Here is a 16,256-nt window from a genome sequence, read left to right as displayed (position 1 = left end):
TTGCTCACAATGACATGCATTTTGCAGCTACTTTAACAGCACACTATCCTAACAGACTGTTAAGCAGTTGGTATCATTGCATATTTTAACAGCAACCAACTACAGCTGACTTAACAGCGTCTAAGTAAATAAACATACTGTGACGTCACACCCGCTTTCATTCCCATACACGCTACGCTAGCCACATCTCTTTACATTTTTGCACCCTTACAGTCTGTTAAGCAGCTGGTCTCATTGCATTTTGCGTGTTTGACTCTTTTGAAGGGTATATTTTTTTTCTTCTTTCGCGTATACATTTTTCAATGATTACTGCGGTAATTAAAGCAACACAACGCGTTTAATTGACGAAAACTACCATGCGTAATGTGCCGAAATCGTGCGTAATCTTTGCAACTCTTCAATAATTTCACAAGTGTATAACGTATAATTTCATCAACAGTCTCGGCTTAGTAGTGACAACACCAGGTGGAAGCGCGGCAGGCGGAAGTGCTGTGGACAGTGGCATATCGACAAGTGGGCGGCACAATAGCCTGGAAGACATCAATCTGGATCAGTTCCTGAAGACTATCAACTACGAGGATACAGTGAAGCAGCTGGACATTTACTATGGCATTGGTAAAGTTTCTTCATTTTTGCAAACTTCGATATTCCAAAGTGCGACTGCTGCAATCCTTTAAATAACCTTGGGACACAACTGTGTAGGGCAGCCAATTTAGCATCCAATTGAGATGATGCCACATCGCATTGCTTCTATTTATAAACAGACGTGTAGCGAAGTCGTCGCAAAATTGTATCGGCAGTTGTTTGCTCGATTGATTGTTGCCTCTCTCTTGCCCACTCGCTCTCTTCCTCTATCTCTCTCGCGCGCGTTCTCAAGCGCTGTTTGGCGTTTGTTTATTTGCATATGTCAACAACAACATGTGCTTGAGGCAAAGCCATTGACAACTCTCGATTTTAATACAGCTGCTAATCTAATGAATACCCTGCACTATTGAAACGTTTTATGGCGGCATGCTAATAGAAAGTTAATGATGACACGTAGAAGAAGGCATCTCCGGTCCAATAAAGTATACTCAGTATATAATAGCTCAGTTAATTCTTTTCAATTCGACTGCCTGCTTATCTTTACCTTGATCTCGTTTTAGTCAAGCGACAGCTGCTGCGTTATCAGAGCCCCATCACTGGCCTCTTTCCGGTGATGAGCACCGATCAAGTGGTGGGCTCAGTTCGTGATAGCGTTTACTGTGCTGCCGCCGTGTGGAGTTTGTATCAGGCCTACAGACGCATTGACGATGATCGCGGCAAGTCGTATGAGCTTGGTCAGAGCACCGTCAAATGCATGCGCGGCATTCTGGAGTGTTGGGTGAAGCAGGCGTCGCGTGTGGAGCTCTTCAAACAACGGCAATCCAATCAACATGCGTTGCACAGCAAATTCCAGCTGCATACGGGCGAGAAGATCTATCCAGATGAGTTCTACAATCATTTGCAGATCGACTGCGTAAGTAGTGAAATAGTTTTACAATATTACTTATCTGAACAAGCATTTTTGTGTTGCAGGTTTCGCTTTATTTGCTGTTCCTGGTGCAGATGATTACCTCGGGATTACAAATCATTTACACCCACGATGAGGTGGCTTTTGTGCAGAATCTTGTCTACTATGTGGAGCGCGCGTATCGCACACCAGACTTTGGCATGTGGGAGCGTGGGTCCAAGTATAACAATGGCACGCCAGAGATTCATGCCTCTTCCATAGGCAAGCCTAGAGAGTCACTTGCATTTCCTTTGCTTATTAACAATTTGTACCTCGCTTATAGGCATGGCCAAGTCTGCTCTGGAGGCTATCAATGGCTGCAACTTGTTTGGCGAGAAGGGCGCCTCCTGGAGCGTTGTTTACGTGGACATTGATGCTCACAATCGCAACCGAAGCATCTTTGAGACAATGTTGCCACGTGAATCCAGCTCCAAGGTGACAAAAACAATCATTCGTATAACGATCTGTATCATAATACTTTGCCTTTGCTTACAGGGCGTGGATGCTTCGCTGCTGTTGACGCTCTCCTTCCCAGCTTTTGCCTCACACGAGGATCGTCTGGTGGAGCAGACCAAGCAGAATGTTGTCAATCGATTGCGCAGCAAAATGGGCTTTAAGCGATTCACACGTGATGGTTTCCTAAGCAAAACAGAAGACAAAACACGACGCTATTATCAGGCAGGCGAGTTAAAGGAGTTCGAGGGCCTGGAATGCGAATGGCCGCTGTTCTTCATCACCATGATCATCGATGGCGTCTTCAAGAACAACAACGAACAGATCGAGGAGTATCAGAATGATCTGCGTCGTTGCCTGCACACTGATGCCAATGGTGATCCTGTGGTCACCATGTACTATGCCCCCGATGGCGACGGCTCCTATATGCGTGCTCCATCGCAGTCGCTCTTCCTATGGGGCCAATCGTTTTTCATCATTGCCCAGCTACTGACTGCTGGACTGCTGCACATTAATGAATTGGATCCGATTCGTCGCTACTTGCCCAGCTATAATCGACCACGACGTGCTGGTCGATACTCGGCTTTTCAGGTGAGTTGGCTCTAAGGAGCGCGGGCGGAACTAAACGGGGAACTGATTGACAATGGGGAAATGTCTCAGCAAAGTCCAAAGCTTAGCTGCCGACGCCGCTGCTGCGTTTCTGTGTCTGCTGTGTGTGTCTGCGTTCGCTGTCCAATTGGTATTAAGATGTATTTTTAATTGTAATTGTTTTCTTTCTATGGGTTAAATGACTTGATTGGCTGCAACTAAATACTACATACTATATATACATATATTTTGTCCATTCTACTCTACTACCATCGTAAACTACTACCACTACCACTACTACTGCCACAAAACAATACAAAATCCCCTCGAAAAAACTTTACAAACTTCCACACTACTACATAAACGAAAATTAATTCCCAAACATATTTTAATCGGTTGGCTTACAAAATTGTTAACAGGGCAAAGCTTTCGATGATAAACACAAAGTAAGTAGTCGATATTCCTATCAAAAAACCGTACCTAATACGATCTGTACATATAGATCAAATTGTCAAAATTCTTATAATTATTTTGTATACAAACTATGCTTTGTTTTTCTTTCTTTAGATGTTTTGCACATTAGATCACTATTTAAATGCAAATTCTATTATTATTTGGCGACACACACACACGCACACACCCAACAAAACCCAAAAAAAAAAACTATAGAACTATACTACATATACAGATGTGACACTATTCCGATCCAGCCCAGCAGGAATATTCAACAATTTCAAGTTGACATAACACTTTAAGCTTAAATGGCTAAAAACATAAAGTATTTGGTTAATATTGAGGCTATTGGCATGCAGTTATTAATTTAGAATTTTTATTTAAAGTGTTTTAGTAGATTTGAAGATTAATACAAGTTTATAATAACAATGTTCATAATAGATTTTCCTGCTGGGTTTCACTTCAAACACATAGACACGTTCACACACACAACTTCAAAGCTACATACAAAAAATTTCAATTTAATAATTAGTTGCAAATTCTTATCAATGATATCATGGCTGTGTTTATTGTTTAACTGTATATAGTGGAAAACAAAACGAACCTCAACAAATTGTTGCTTATTTATTTTTTGTATCTAAATCAAAAGTTTTTTCTTTACTCTTTTCGGTACTGTTTCTTGTCTATAAATCTACTGCATATTTTGTTCCTACTACACACGCTCTATACATAGGCTAAACCGGGCACTGTAAGTAATGGATCACCACCACCAGATGTTGGGTTATTTCCTTCAACGTAGTTTTTCAGTTATTATCCTAAATTTAATTTAATTCTGTCGTTTTTTTTTCTTAATGGCTTCTCTTGTTCTCGTTAACCGATTGTAGCTAACCATCACAACAAGCAAGCACTTAATAGCTAGAGACAAAATTTTGATTAATATGCAATTGTCTAAATTTAAATATATATACTATATATACTATTTTTGGGGGCAGCAACAGACTATCAAGTAGTGCGACCCAACAAATGTTGCTACTAATTAAAAGCCTATTGTTAAATGTTATTCTCTACTAAAAAAACCAAAACAAAAAACAAACTCCAACAACATAATTATAGAAACCACGCATACCTCTAATATTGGATGCCAAGAAGGTAATTTGTGGTTGGATTGTCTGGGTCAGGGGTTAATTTCATAATGAAACGAATATTGAATGCGTTGTATAGGCAACAAATTGGCAGCTAAAAATGGAAAAGAAATTCGAAATTCACTTTCAACAATTCAACACTCTAATTTATTACTAAACTTTGTGAAACTCGCGAGTTGTATAAACATTTAAAATGCCTGAAAGTACTTATTATTTTTATTTCGTATCTTGATTGTAAGTTATGTTATGTAAAACGTTTTCTCTCTCTCTCTTTATTTGTTATTGTTTGTGTCCGGCATGTCTAAAGTCCTGATCCTCCACACGAATTGATTTGTATGTTCCACATTCCCATCTCTCCCACACACTCCTTTCTCCTCTTTGTCTGCTAGAATCCTTTATCCTTAAATTATTCCTTGCATTTTTGCATTTTGGCATTTGGTTAGTTCTCGTCATCACCTCGATGATAATTCCAGTGTATTTAATTGGCTGTATGCATTGCATTATCTAACTTCCTCAGCTTTTATCCATATTTATCTTTGCTAATGATTGCTGTGTGCATCCTTGCAGGGCACCGCCACTGATTTGGTGGTACAAATTGTGCTGATTGCCGAGTCCATGCGCCTGCAGGCCATGATGGCCACCTACGGCATCCAAACCCAGACGCCTCATGAGGTAAGTAATTCGAGATATTTATTGCGGCTCTCTTGCTCACTTCATTTCTTGTCTTACTCAAGGTGGAACCCGTGCAAATCTGGAGCTCCACAGAACTCATCAAGGTCTATCAGCATCTGGGCGTCAACAACAAGGTTGGCCTCTCGGGTCGTCCATCCCGTCCAGTTGGTTCGCTGGGCACCAGCAAAGTCTATCGCATCTGCGGCATGACTGTGCTCTGTTATCCTCTGATCTTTGAGGTCTCTGACTTTTATTTGTATCGCGATATGGCGCTCCTCATCGATGACATCAAGACGGAGCTGCAATTTGTGGGCAAATATTGGCGCCTCTCGGGACGACCCACAGTTTGTCTGTTGATACGCGAGGAGCACATGCGTGATCCGCAATTCAAGGAGATGCTCGATTTGCTGGCCATGCTGAAGAAGGGCTATTGCGATGGCATGAAGGTGCGCATTGGTCGGCTGCAGAATCTCATCAGCAGCTCGTGCATTGAACACTTGGATTTCATGAACCAGAGCGATCTGACAGACAATGAGAATGCATTCTCACAAATCAAAAACGAATACATTGGCTATCAATCCCTCACAGATGTGCCTAAGGCCTTGACCTATGTGGAGGAGAAGATCTCCGTTGCAGTAAGTTAAGCTATCAAATATGTTTGCTTCTCTTTGAAACTAAGCTGTTTACTTCTACAGCACTTTGATAGCAAACCCACGCCCGATATTATCAATGCGCTGCGCAACACCGAATCCATCTATTGCCTCTGCCAGCTATGGGGCATTCTGCTGAACCGCGAGGGACCGCACTTCGAAGTGAATGGCCTGAATGTGAATACAGCTTTGACGCAGCTCTATCATCGCGCTGGTTCGCTGCGCTATTGGCGCGCCGTGCGCTATTGCTCCTCGTTGCTGCATCACATTGTGGACTCCATCAGTCCGTTTATTACCACCGTACTGGTCAATGGCAAGGAGCTCACCGTGGGCATTATAGGCCAAAAGGAGACTGTCTTTGACAAGCCCATGACGCCAGCTGAGATTCAGAATGTCATGTACACTAGTGTGCAGCCGTACGATGTGATTCAGGCTGTGCTGCAGCAGGAAGTGGTTTTATATTGTGGTCGTCTTATTGCCACCAATCCGTCCATGTTCCGTGGTGTTCTGAAAATACGCATTGGCTGGGTACTCGAGGCTATGCGCATCTACCTGCAGATCTCGGGACAGCAGAGTATCGATGTGGACAATCTGTCGCCGTTCCAAGTGCGCATCCTATTGCAGAAGGTGCTCACAGTCAGCGAGTGGGCTGTGGAGGAGAAGTAAGCGGAGCAAACTAAAATCAAGTAGAAAACTAATTCTAATCATGTCTTACAGATTGACAACGCTGCAGCGACGCCAACTCGAGGGCTGCTTGTGTCGTGTGCCTAAGCACTTTTATAACAAGATATGGGAGATTCTACAGCGCACACCTCAGGGCATCCTGACGCAAGGACATCATCTGCCTGCCACGCCGACACTGACAAGCATGAGTCGCGGCGAATTGACTTTCAATCTCCTCGTGGAGGAAACACTCATTTGCATCGATCGCCCGGAAAGGCGACAGATCACCGTCGAGCTGCTCTGCATTGTGGCCACGATTCTCAATCGGTAAGAGTTGCTTATTCTTCTGTAAGCGAACATAATACTAAGAGTTTTATATCTTACAGCAATCCGGAGTTGCACTTCAAGCAAGCACTCGATCTTGATGGCATATTGGCGGAGGCCTTTGCCATGTACTGCAAGGATAACAACATACAGCATCAGCCGCAGTCCACAGAAGCCAAGCAGGAGGATTTGACGGCCTTCTACTCGTTGCCGTACTCGGAGACAACTGGCTATTTGGCACGTGCTGCTGTTAACAAAGTGCTCCAGGGCGGCGTCTTCTCCACCGCCGAGGACGATGTGCAGCTTGATGGCGATCATCTACATGACGACAACTGCAAGGTGTCCTAAGCGTGCAGGCACAAAGACAATGCCTTTGTATATAACGCAGTTTTTGCCATATCCTCGTTATTGTTGACCAAAATGAAAGAAGCACCACTCTTAACTATCCAAAGTAGCTCGAATTTGTAGCCTGTTCTAACTATTTTTATTGTATGTGTCCCGCTCTCCTTGTCTATGCCTTTAGTTGTTAATTAAATGTTATATATTCTATTATATTATATTATTATATACTTTGTTGCAAACAACAAAACAAACGAGACAAGTAGTTACATCTACGGTCAGTGCTTAGTTAATAGGTCAGTACCATTTGGAAGGGTGGGAAACCCCATCGATTGTTGCATTTGACAAGGCCCTGTACCCTCTTTATGCAATGACAGCCGACAAATCAAGGCGTATCGATTATTGTGTCACTCTCGTCTCACACTGCATACAACTAACAACTATAAAAGCCAGTCCACAAGTCTGTGCTCTGTTTACTACTATTCAAACATTTGGACGGCATGCGTGCACCGGAGTGGATGAGCAATGAAATGGCGCGGCTAACGCTCAAGCTTGAGCGTTACAAGCCAACAAACAGTGGATACAATCGCATACAATCCATTCGTCTGTCCAAGAGTGTGCAACATATGCTCAACAATCCATTGCCAGTTGCCAATTCAGTGAGGGATTCCCGGCAGCAGGAGAGCACCTTTACAACTCCACGTCGTCGAGGCGTGCTGAGCCGCAGTGAATCCCATTGGGAGGAGGTGTATCCAGCAGTCAAGTTCAGTCGGCAGCAGAGCAACGAGAGTGCCTCCAGCGCGGATAGCACAGAGAATAAATTTACACACTACCGGAATTGCTCGACTCGCATTACCTGAGCTCATCCTGGACATTTGGCAGCACCTATAATTCAATTTGCACTTTTGACATTGTATCTAAGCAACATCATTTATAAAATTAAGTTATTAAAAGCAGTTGATTTGCGTTAAAGTTACATTTTGAAGTTCTTAATTGATTGATGGGGAATCTTTAACTGAGAAGGAGGCATATTCATTCTTGAAATTAATCAGATTGTGTAAGAAATCAAGGGAAATCAACTAAAATATTTGCACTGAAATATGGGTCAATTATCTTTTTATATCAAACACTAATTTCACACATTTCACTAATTTAATGTATTTTATACGAGTAAATTTCACATGCCTATTTCATCAGCCGAATAAGTGTGATCCAAGGTAAATATTCTGAAACCCTTTACAAATACCACACAGTGTTGGCTTTGTTAACTGTTTCACACCTTCGTTAAGCACTTGAAACTAATCCGAGGGAATCCAAAAGAATGCAAATGTATTTACCATTTGATACAATCATTTTTGATTCTCTATTTATAATCATAGTAAGTAGTTTTGATTTTGTTTTGTTGTTGTTGTAAGCTAATTAAAATATTAAACGCTAAAAATAGGTACACTTTTTGTTATTAATTATACTTCTATGTTAATCTTTAAATATTGTTTGTTTCTTGGTACAAAAATTAGTTGGTTTCTTTTTTTGTTTTGTCAGTTTATTAATTCATTTCAATATGTATAAAATAGCACATAAAGTTTTTAGTTGGCGTGTGTGTGTGTGATGTGTGTATTTAATCTAATGCTAATTGGAGATTGCCCATTCGAGATACATATTAAGTATACGCAGGCTTATTTATTTTGGGTTGATGACATTCAATTTTGATTAAGCAGAGCGCATTGTAAGCCTTTGAATTATTGCATTTTGATATGAAATTGCCGCTTATCCGTTAAGCAAATAATACAATTTGCATTCGATATACAAAAATATGTTAATGTGATATGCCTATAAATAAATTCAACGCTTTATATAAACATGCATGCAACATATACGCACTTTCCACTATATCATTTTTTCTTTATATATGTACATAGCACTATAGATTATTTTCTTTTAACAAACATTTCCAACATATGCATACATAATATCAATTCAATTTAATATAGTTTTTCTACACTTTTCATTTCAAAGGCAACATAAATATTTACGTACAAAATTCTTGAAGCTTGCGCACACGACACTTATTAAGTTTACATTTACATTTAATTCACTATTATTGTAAATACAAAACATTTATTTATTGTTATTTTTGTTTTTGATTTTCTTTACTGAACTGCTTGGATGCGTAGTTTAAGTTTTGTTAGTTGCAGTTGTTAGTTAGTTGTATTGATTTACAATTAAGTTTGTTTTGTAAAATGCTAAAAATCCCCTGAATATGAGTTCTCATTATTATTATTATTATAATTATAACAATAATTATTATAGAGTTTTTACACACATAAGTATATATGTAAGTATGACTTAGTTGATAACTTAAACAAATTATTACTCGTTATTATTTCGTTTATCTAATCGAACAGCAACACTTTTACACTTAATAAATTAGTTACAATTGCTAGACTTAAGACATGCACTAGTTATATTTAGTTGGTGTATAGTTTTCGCAACGACTTTTACACAGTTTTCCCATTCACATGGCGGCAGTACTTGACGTTATTTAACAAAACAAATGTTATTATTGTAATTAACAGTAAGTGTGTGTTTTTCGTGTTGTTTCTGATGTGGTTGTTGTTGAGGGGATGCTGTGTTTCTGTTTTCAGTTTTTGCATTTCAATATTCGATATTCGTTTATGTTTTTCTTTTTTCGTTCACGTTTTTCTAACTAATTTTCTGTATAAATTTAAAAAAAGACTATGAAACCTACGTTAACGCAATAAATACGTACATCATTCATACGTAAACAGATTCCTAATTAACTCAAATATTTAAATTATTTAACCTATGTTATTGTTGCTGCTGCTGCTGTTGCTGCTGATATTGATGCTGCTGCAGCTGCTCAGGGCGACGAACACTCATGCGACTGGGTATGGAGTCAGTGTCACCATCATCATCCAAATACTCCTCTTTGGGTCGCGTCCATTTGATCAGCGTTTCGGGCGAGCGATACAGGAAGAGCAGTTTGGCAAATAGATCCTCCTCTAGTGCAAACTCCAATGCCTCGCGCACCTGCCCAACAAAATAATGAATATTATGCGAATATTAAGTGACTACCAATATACTCACCAAGTAGATGTCTAGGCAAAGTTGCAGCACACGATCCACATAGGGCAGATCCTCGAACATGATCTTGCGATTCTGTCCACCAATAAAGGATTTCATGAAGCGCGAGGCCAATAACACAAACGTAGTGTAAAGACCAATGATTCTAAAAGCGAGAAGGAATAAACATGAAATACTCGATCGAAGATGGAAGATCGAAGAGCGCTCTAAACTTACCCGCCAGCTGTGAGGAAGCTGAAGGTCGATGGGAACTTCTTGTCGTTGAACGTGTACATCACAATGCCCGATTTGCAGTCGCTGTAGGCCAAATCCTTCAGCGTGTTATTGTAAAAGCTGTCATAACAATAGTCGCGAATCTCCCACCACATAGCCTTGGTGGCTTTGTCGCGATGCAGTTTTATGACCAGCGGTCGATACTCCTGCTCCTTGCCGCTCATCACAGTGGCCACAAAGGCGTCGCCCGAGTTCAGCACCTTGATGAACTTGGGTATCATGTTGGGCAGCACTACGACCACATCGTCCGCAGAACTGCTTGCGGGTGTCGTGTTGTTGCCATTTGTGGTGCCATTTTCGTTGGTCTCTATTGGATCCAGGGTCTCATTCAGCATATTGATGAGTGCAGCGCGTCCCTCAAAGGTCTCGTCCAGCTTGATGACATGCTCATCGCCCACATTCTCTTTGAGACCCTTGGCTGGCGCTTTACGCGTCAGCGAATAGGAGAAGCGGGCTATTAATGTGTGATCTGCAAATAAAGTTGAATACAGATTTTATTATTTCTGGTAAATTGTCTATGAAATTCGATGTAGAAATCAGCGGGGAATTTCATTTGAAAATCCCTTATCGAATTCAGTAATGAATACTCTAACGAGTGAAGGATGGTATATATGAGATGAAGGTACAGCAATTGGCCTACTTACTATTCCGTAGATCGTTGGTTAGCCGCTGCTTGTCCGGCGGCGCAATATTCCACAGCGATGGCGAGTTGCCCGCCAGCTTAACTGCCGCCACATCGGTGGCATCGTAGCCGGCAATAAAGGTGAGCGCCTGCTTGTTCTTGAAGAAGGCATTTGTCATCTGAGTATACATTTTGGAGTCGATTTCAAAAATGCTATCGTAGTTGTTGGTCGTATAGATGGGATCATAGGGTCCAATGCGTATGGACAACGACACCTGATAGGGCACATTGGAGCTGCCCACGGCATTGCCCAGGGCAAACAAGCAAAGCGGTCCCCAAATGCAAATCACAATTAATAGCACAACCGTGCCACCCATGATGAGCTTGGAGAGTGAAGCCTTTTTCTGTGCGCGCATCGCCGGGAAATCGGTTTCCGATTGCCGAGTGCAGCGTATGAGATAGATGTTGGAGAAAATGTCCTCCATTTTGAGCCAATCAAAGATGGTCATGGTGCTGTCGATGCACACCCAATCGAGAATGGTGCGCAACTCGTAGAGGAAGGGTATTTGCATGTACACCTTGAACGCAATCATGTTGACCATCGAGAAACCCTTGGTGAAAAAGTTGCCCAAAATGCGCTTGGGATAGCCCGACTTAATCTGATACGAGCTAAGCAGCATGTAGAAGCATTTGATCACATAGAAGATGATCGGCGGAGCCAGGGAATTGAAAGTGCGCTCCGTTACCGCAGGCACCACAAAGAACATCCAGATGTGTATGCCAATCACCGAAAAGAAATGGAAGATGATCTTGTTGACCAGAGCTTTGCGTAAATACAGTGCACGATCGATGACAATGAGCAGGAACTGCACCAGCAACATGATCAGGAAGGGAACGGGCACCTTGTTCTCCGCCAGATAAGTCTGCACACCGCCATCGCTCTCCGTTTGTTGGGTCTGCAAGTCAACAGTTAGTTTGGATTAAAGAGGTTTTCGAAAATGTAGACAGCATTTTACTTACCCCAAATGCCGTAAAGCCAAAGAGCAAAACAAAGAAGTTGATAAAGTCGCAGAGGAACATCAAGGCATAGACATCGGTGGCCAGACGCGATTTGTGCACCAGACTGAAGAAAAACTTGTGCAGGGACGAGGTGTATTTGGTACGTCTGCAGAAAGAAAGATTTAAATGCATTCAACATGTAAGTCGCAACTCTTTACTTACTCCAACTGATTGATGGCGGACTTGCTGTACTCCGGTGAACCAGGCAACGACACTTGGCTAACCTGTAAGCTCATCTTCTGGGCCGCATCCTCGTTCAATTGTCGCGAGTCGGGCTGCGACAGATTATCGCTATCCTCGCGCTCATCTCTGCAAGATCTATGAATTAATAACGTTTTTATTAGGAATATTCTCAATACTAACATGCTAGCTGTGGGCTTGGTAAACTGCTGATCCACATCCTTGTAGCCAGACTTCCACAGACCCTGCGATTTTAGTAGATAACGATGCAGAAACAGCACCAGCAACAGTATCAAATCATAGACGGCATAGTGCGTTTTCATCTCGACGCCAAAGATCTTTGCGGGGGCCAACGGTTGATTGGGCAAATTGTTATAATTGGACCAGATCAGTTTAAACTGAAAGATGCACTTGATCAGCACAATGGCCTGTGTGTAGGCAATGAGTGTGACCCAGAAAGTCTTTGTAGGACGCGGCAGCGACAATGTGCCCCAGAGGAAGACCATGATGGGTAGCGGCAACGAGATGAGACTGGCATTGACCACCTGGAAAATGATGAAGAGGAATGGATATTGTTTAAATGTAAATAAAGGACACAGACTAACAGACAGAGGAGCTGCGTCACTCACCTGATTGATAAACACCACAATATAGCAGATGAGATCAGTATTGGCCAGTAGAGCATACCAAGAGGAGATGAGCACCTCCACAATGATGTGATGATCGCGTTGGGCAAAGTTCTCCTCCTCCAGATTGAATTCACCGGCGCTGTAAGTGCAATCAAAGGGTTAGAGGAGTTGTGCAAGAAAAAACAGGAAGGTGGTTGGATTAAAAGGGAATTACTTCATGCCCAAGTGCAGCAAGGATCATGTGCGCTGCATGCTACGCAATCTACATGCGTGTGCGTGTGTGTGTGTGTGGGTGTTTTGGATTTAAGGATTAAAGCAAAACCACAATACATACATACATACTAGCAAAGAACGCACATAGATTTGCATTGACTTAAATTAAAAATAAAATAATCAGCAAATACAAGAAATTAATTCAAAGTCAGCCACATACAGAGAGATAGTAGAGAGAGAGATCGTTATAGTAATATATGTAGTAATTAATAGGGTTAGTAAGAGGAGAGAGCGAGAAAGTTACGATGATGGCTATGATGATCCCTGGGGCGTTAGTTAGACTGAGACAAAGATAAGAACAACAGCAACAACAACAACAACAACAGACAGCAACAGCTCTACGAGTAATTGCAGTATTTTGTACGTGGGGGCGTATGGGTGTGTGTGGGCGTGGGCGTGGTCAATACCTGTCCACGTGCTCGTAGGACCAATGCTTGCTCAGCGAGCCGGAACCAATGCTCGCCTGCTGTTGATGATGCGAATGCTGCTGCGGATATGAATGTGGCGTAAAATGATGTGGCGTTTGCTGCTGCTGTTGCCCACTGCGCTCCATAGATGGCGCTTTAATTCGTATCTCAGGCAGGCCGCAATCCGATTTGCGACTGCATTGCGTGAGCATATGTATGTGTTTGAATATGTGTGACGAGTGTGAAGAGTGTATTCAAAATGCACAGTATAACAGTAGTATAACGGTTATAGTAGAAGTAGTTGTGGGAGAAATGAAATACATATTTTGCGCAAGTATTGATTAGAAGTGTTAGACGTAAGTAAGTATTTACTTATAGTAGAGAAGAGATTATTGTAGTTAGAATACACACACCGTATAGGTGTGTGTTTATATGTATGTGTGAGTGGATTGGTTGCCCTTAGAGACAGTTATCGTTATCGAAATATTTGTGGACAATATCAATGTTGAAACTTGAGTTTTACTTACCCCTTAGTCGGCGGCGATGAACTGATTGATTGTTTTCTAAAAAACATAAATTTCAGATGAGCAAAATGCACGCAGAAAATGTAAAATGTAAGAATAATAAATTAGTAAAGTTTCTTTTTGTTTCAATTTTAAATTTTGCCTTATTATTTTGGTTTAGTATGGAAATTTTTCAAATGTTCAAATTTCTAAATGGATATTAATTTGTGAAATCAAAATTTTAAATAAAATTATGGTTTTTAATATGAAATAAAAAACGATTTGTGCAGTTTATAAGACGAATACGAGTTTATATGGGTTATATCAGCTGTAATTTCTATCTGCTCTATGCTGTATGCTGTACCCAGCCAGGCTGGCATTATTTTAAATAAGTATACGCAATGGTGACATTTTTGATACGTATACGCAATCATAATACTATATTGAGTTTTTATCCAACTAGAAATATAGCCAGAGAAAATAGAAAATTTAATAATATAACATTCAATTTAGTTACATAAAAATATTGTATAGAATAAAAAGAGACAGAAGAATTAATTTTGATTTGATAGCCAAGCAGACAAATTGGGAAATATGTCTGAGTTCTGAGATCGCTAATATTGTAATAGTTTCAAGAGTAAACTAATCTTTCCAATATCTACAGATTTTTCCCAAATTCCTATCGCTGGGTACTGCATATGATCGAAGATGATGGAATAGGGATAAGGATTTGGGATGTAGGGCGAGCTGTTTTGTCTTTTACCTAGAGGTTGCGGCATCAACAGTGTCTACGGGTATTTCGATGATATCTTCGCCAGCGTGGTGTGATTGGTGTGGTGTACTGGTTGCTGGTGGTGGTTGTGGTGGTGTTGCGAGTGGTTCTTGCGGTGAGAGCGGTGTGGTTGTTGTATTTGTATTTGTATTTGTATTTGTGTTGGGTGGCGTGCTATAGTGTTCAGTGAGATTGTCTGAAGTTGTTGTAGCTGATGTTGTGGCTGACGGTATTGTTGCTGTGACCTGTGTGCGGCGCGGTGTAGATGAAGTAACGGGCTGCCCACCATTCTCATCACTATGTTCAAGACAATGCACGCACAACACAACACGATGAAGTGAGGTGAGTTGAGTATTTAATGTCGATAGTGTGTTGTGTTTCGTAATTGTTTTTTTGTTTGTTTTTTTTGGAAGCAGGTTCACAGTTTCAAACACACGTAACACAAAAGGTAACATATGCAAATAAATAAAAAGGAAGAGAGAAAATCATATAAACAATAAATAAATGTTGCAATGTTTTCATTTTTTTTTTGTCATAAATTCAACACAAACGTTCAACAAAATCAAGAGTATATATTTATGGTAACGACTAAACAAAATTCAAAAAGAATCAAGATTCAAAAAAACGTTCGCTACACTAAAACGCACGTTTCAAAATCTTGAAAAAATAAATGATAGTATATTAAACGCAAGCGGCGCACACTCCTCACACACACTTTGAGCGAGGGAGGGAGAGTGACGCCCACTAAATACCTCTCGAGATTCGATTTCAGAAAGTGGAACATGGCCGCAGCACTGGAGAGTCCAAGACGGTTCAACGAACTCGATTCCTGCAAAAAATAATAAAAATATTTATTAAAATATGAGCTGTAATTGGGACTCAAGATAGTTTGCATTATTTTGTAGTGCTTTTTAATTAAAAGCCTACTTTAACGCTCTTCACTTGCGTATCGAAACTTGAATGAAAAGAGCAATCGGTATGAGGTGCTAAGATTAATATTTTATCTCTGACTTCCACAGAAAATGCATCTATATTGAAGTTGTGGTATAAGCTTTCTAGCTTACTTCATTTATCGTTGGTTGGACTTACCTTGAGTGTCTTCTTTTCACCAGCCAAAATGCGATTGACAAAGCGATAATTGCGCGAAAAGCGATTCAGACGAATGGTCAAGGTAACGAGGAATCCTTCCAGCAAACGTATAATGGGATTCGTATCGAAATCCTCATCAGAGTCCTTGGCTGTGACATCACCGCTGTCCAGTTCCATTTTGGATTTACTATCTGAGGTTTCCTTCGAGGTGGCTTCACGTGGCACCGTCGTTAAAGCCGGCGTTGAGGGTAGATCGGTGAGATCCTTTGTGGGCTTGGGACTGCTCATGCTGCTGGCCGCGGCATCACGTTCCTTGGAGACGCCTTTGCTGGTTGAGGGGAAAAAGTCCGTGGGCGCATCCTTGGATTTCTGTGTGGGGCAATAGAAACAGTTGTTAGCGAAGTCATGACTTAATTGTGTTGCTTTTCAACATCGACACGCAAAGAACGAAATAAAGCTGAGATAAAAGTTAAAGATATGTAAATCTTGTATATATATATATGTATATAACATATGTATAGAGAGTATA

At 41.0% G+C, this 16,256-nt stretch overlaps 3 protein-coding genes and 1 long non-coding RNA gene across 19 annotated transcripts in view; 3 read left to right on the top strand and 1 right to left on the bottom strand.

Moving 5' to 3' along the window:
* Positions 1-214: 214 nt before the first annotated feature.
* LOC133849408 (probable phosphorylase b kinase regulatory subunit beta) lies at positions 215-7,030 on the top strand. Of its 4 annotated transcripts, XM_062285469.1 has the most exons (13): positions 215-376; positions 440-615; positions 1,146-1,498; positions 1,558-1,753; positions 1,815-1,966; positions 2,027-2,575; positions 2,992-3,018; positions 4,139-4,174; positions 4,735-4,839; positions 4,902-5,474; positions 5,535-6,151; positions 6,207-6,479; positions 6,539-7,030. In XM_062285469.1, exons 1-13 carry the CDS (start codon positions 357-359, stop codon positions 6,822-6,824), a joined length of 3,363 nt encoding a protein of 1,120 aa, XP_062141453.1. In that variant the 5' UTR covers positions 215-356; the 3' UTR covers positions 6,825-7,030. The 4 variants fall into 4 exon arrangements, with proteins under 4 accessions (XP_062141453.1, XP_062141469.1, XP_062141460.1 ...); XM_062285485.1 differs by lacking the exons at positions 2,992-3,018; positions 4,139-4,174 and adding an exon at positions 3,759-3,773 and having other exon boundaries at positions 216-376; XM_062285476.1 differs by lacking the exon at positions 4,139-4,174 and having other exon boundaries at positions 216-376.
* Positions 7,031-7,159: 129 nt separating this feature from the next.
* On the top strand, positions 7,160-7,791 carry LOC133849465 (uncharacterized). Its single transcript, XM_062285570.1, has one exon. The coding sequence runs from the start codon at positions 7,316-7,318 to the stop codon at positions 7,673-7,675; it is 360 nt and encodes a 119-aa protein (XP_062141554.1). The 5' UTR covers positions 7,160-7,315; the 3' UTR covers positions 7,676-7,791.
* Positions 7,792-8,774: 983 nt separating this feature from the next.
* The window catches only part of LOC133849344 (piezo-type mechanosensitive ion channel component), a 38,816-nt gene continuing 31,334 nt past the window's right edge, over positions 8,775-16,256 (bottom strand). For 5 of the 13 annotated variants that reach the window (XM_062285449.1, XM_062285360.1, XM_062285367.1 and 2 more), the window contains 13 exons: positions 15,728-16,096; positions 15,391-15,467; positions 14,630-14,935; positions 13,891-13,926; positions 13,364-13,558; positions 12,684-12,822; positions 12,238-12,599; positions 12,037-12,183; positions 11,836-11,980; positions 10,838-11,771; positions 10,137-10,662; positions 9,924-10,065; positions 8,775-9,866 (listed from right to left, as the gene is read on the bottom strand). In XM_062285449.1, coding sequence (XP_062141433.1) covers positions 9,645-9,866; positions 9,924-10,065; positions 10,137-10,662; positions 10,838-11,771; positions 11,836-11,980; positions 12,037-12,183; positions 12,238-12,599; positions 12,684-12,822; positions 13,364-13,558; positions 13,891-13,926; positions 14,630-14,935; positions 15,391-15,467; positions 15,728-16,096 — 3,600 coding nt within the window. In that variant the 3' untranslated portion in view covers positions 8,775-9,644. The remainder of the gene's footprint in view (positions 9,867-9,923; positions 10,066-10,136; positions 10,663-10,837; positions 11,772-11,835; positions 11,981-12,036; positions 12,184-12,237; positions 12,600-12,683; positions 12,823-13,363; positions 13,559-13,890; positions 13,927-14,629; positions 14,936-15,390; positions 15,468-15,727; positions 16,097-16,256) is intronic. The other 8 variants (XM_062285376.1, XM_062285385.1, XM_062285425.1 and 5 more) reach the window with 4 other exon arrangements.
* LOC133849484 (uncharacterized) lies at positions 13,757-14,165 on the top strand. Its single transcript, XR_009895378.1, has 2 exons — positions 13,757-13,977; positions 14,048-14,165. It is a non-coding gene; the product is annotated as an uncharacterized LOC133849484 (long non-coding RNA).

Source organism: Drosophila sulfurigaster, chromosome 2L, assembly GCF_023558435.1.
Source record: "Drosophila sulfurigaster albostrigata strain 15112-1811.04 chromosome 2L, ASM2355843v2, whole genome shotgun sequence".
Lineage (NCBI taxonomy): Eukaryota > Metazoa > Arthropoda > Insecta > Diptera > Drosophilidae > Drosophila > Drosophila sulfurigaster.
Note: the sequence above shows the minus strand (reverse complement) of the source record. Positions and strands in the feature narration are given on the sequence as shown.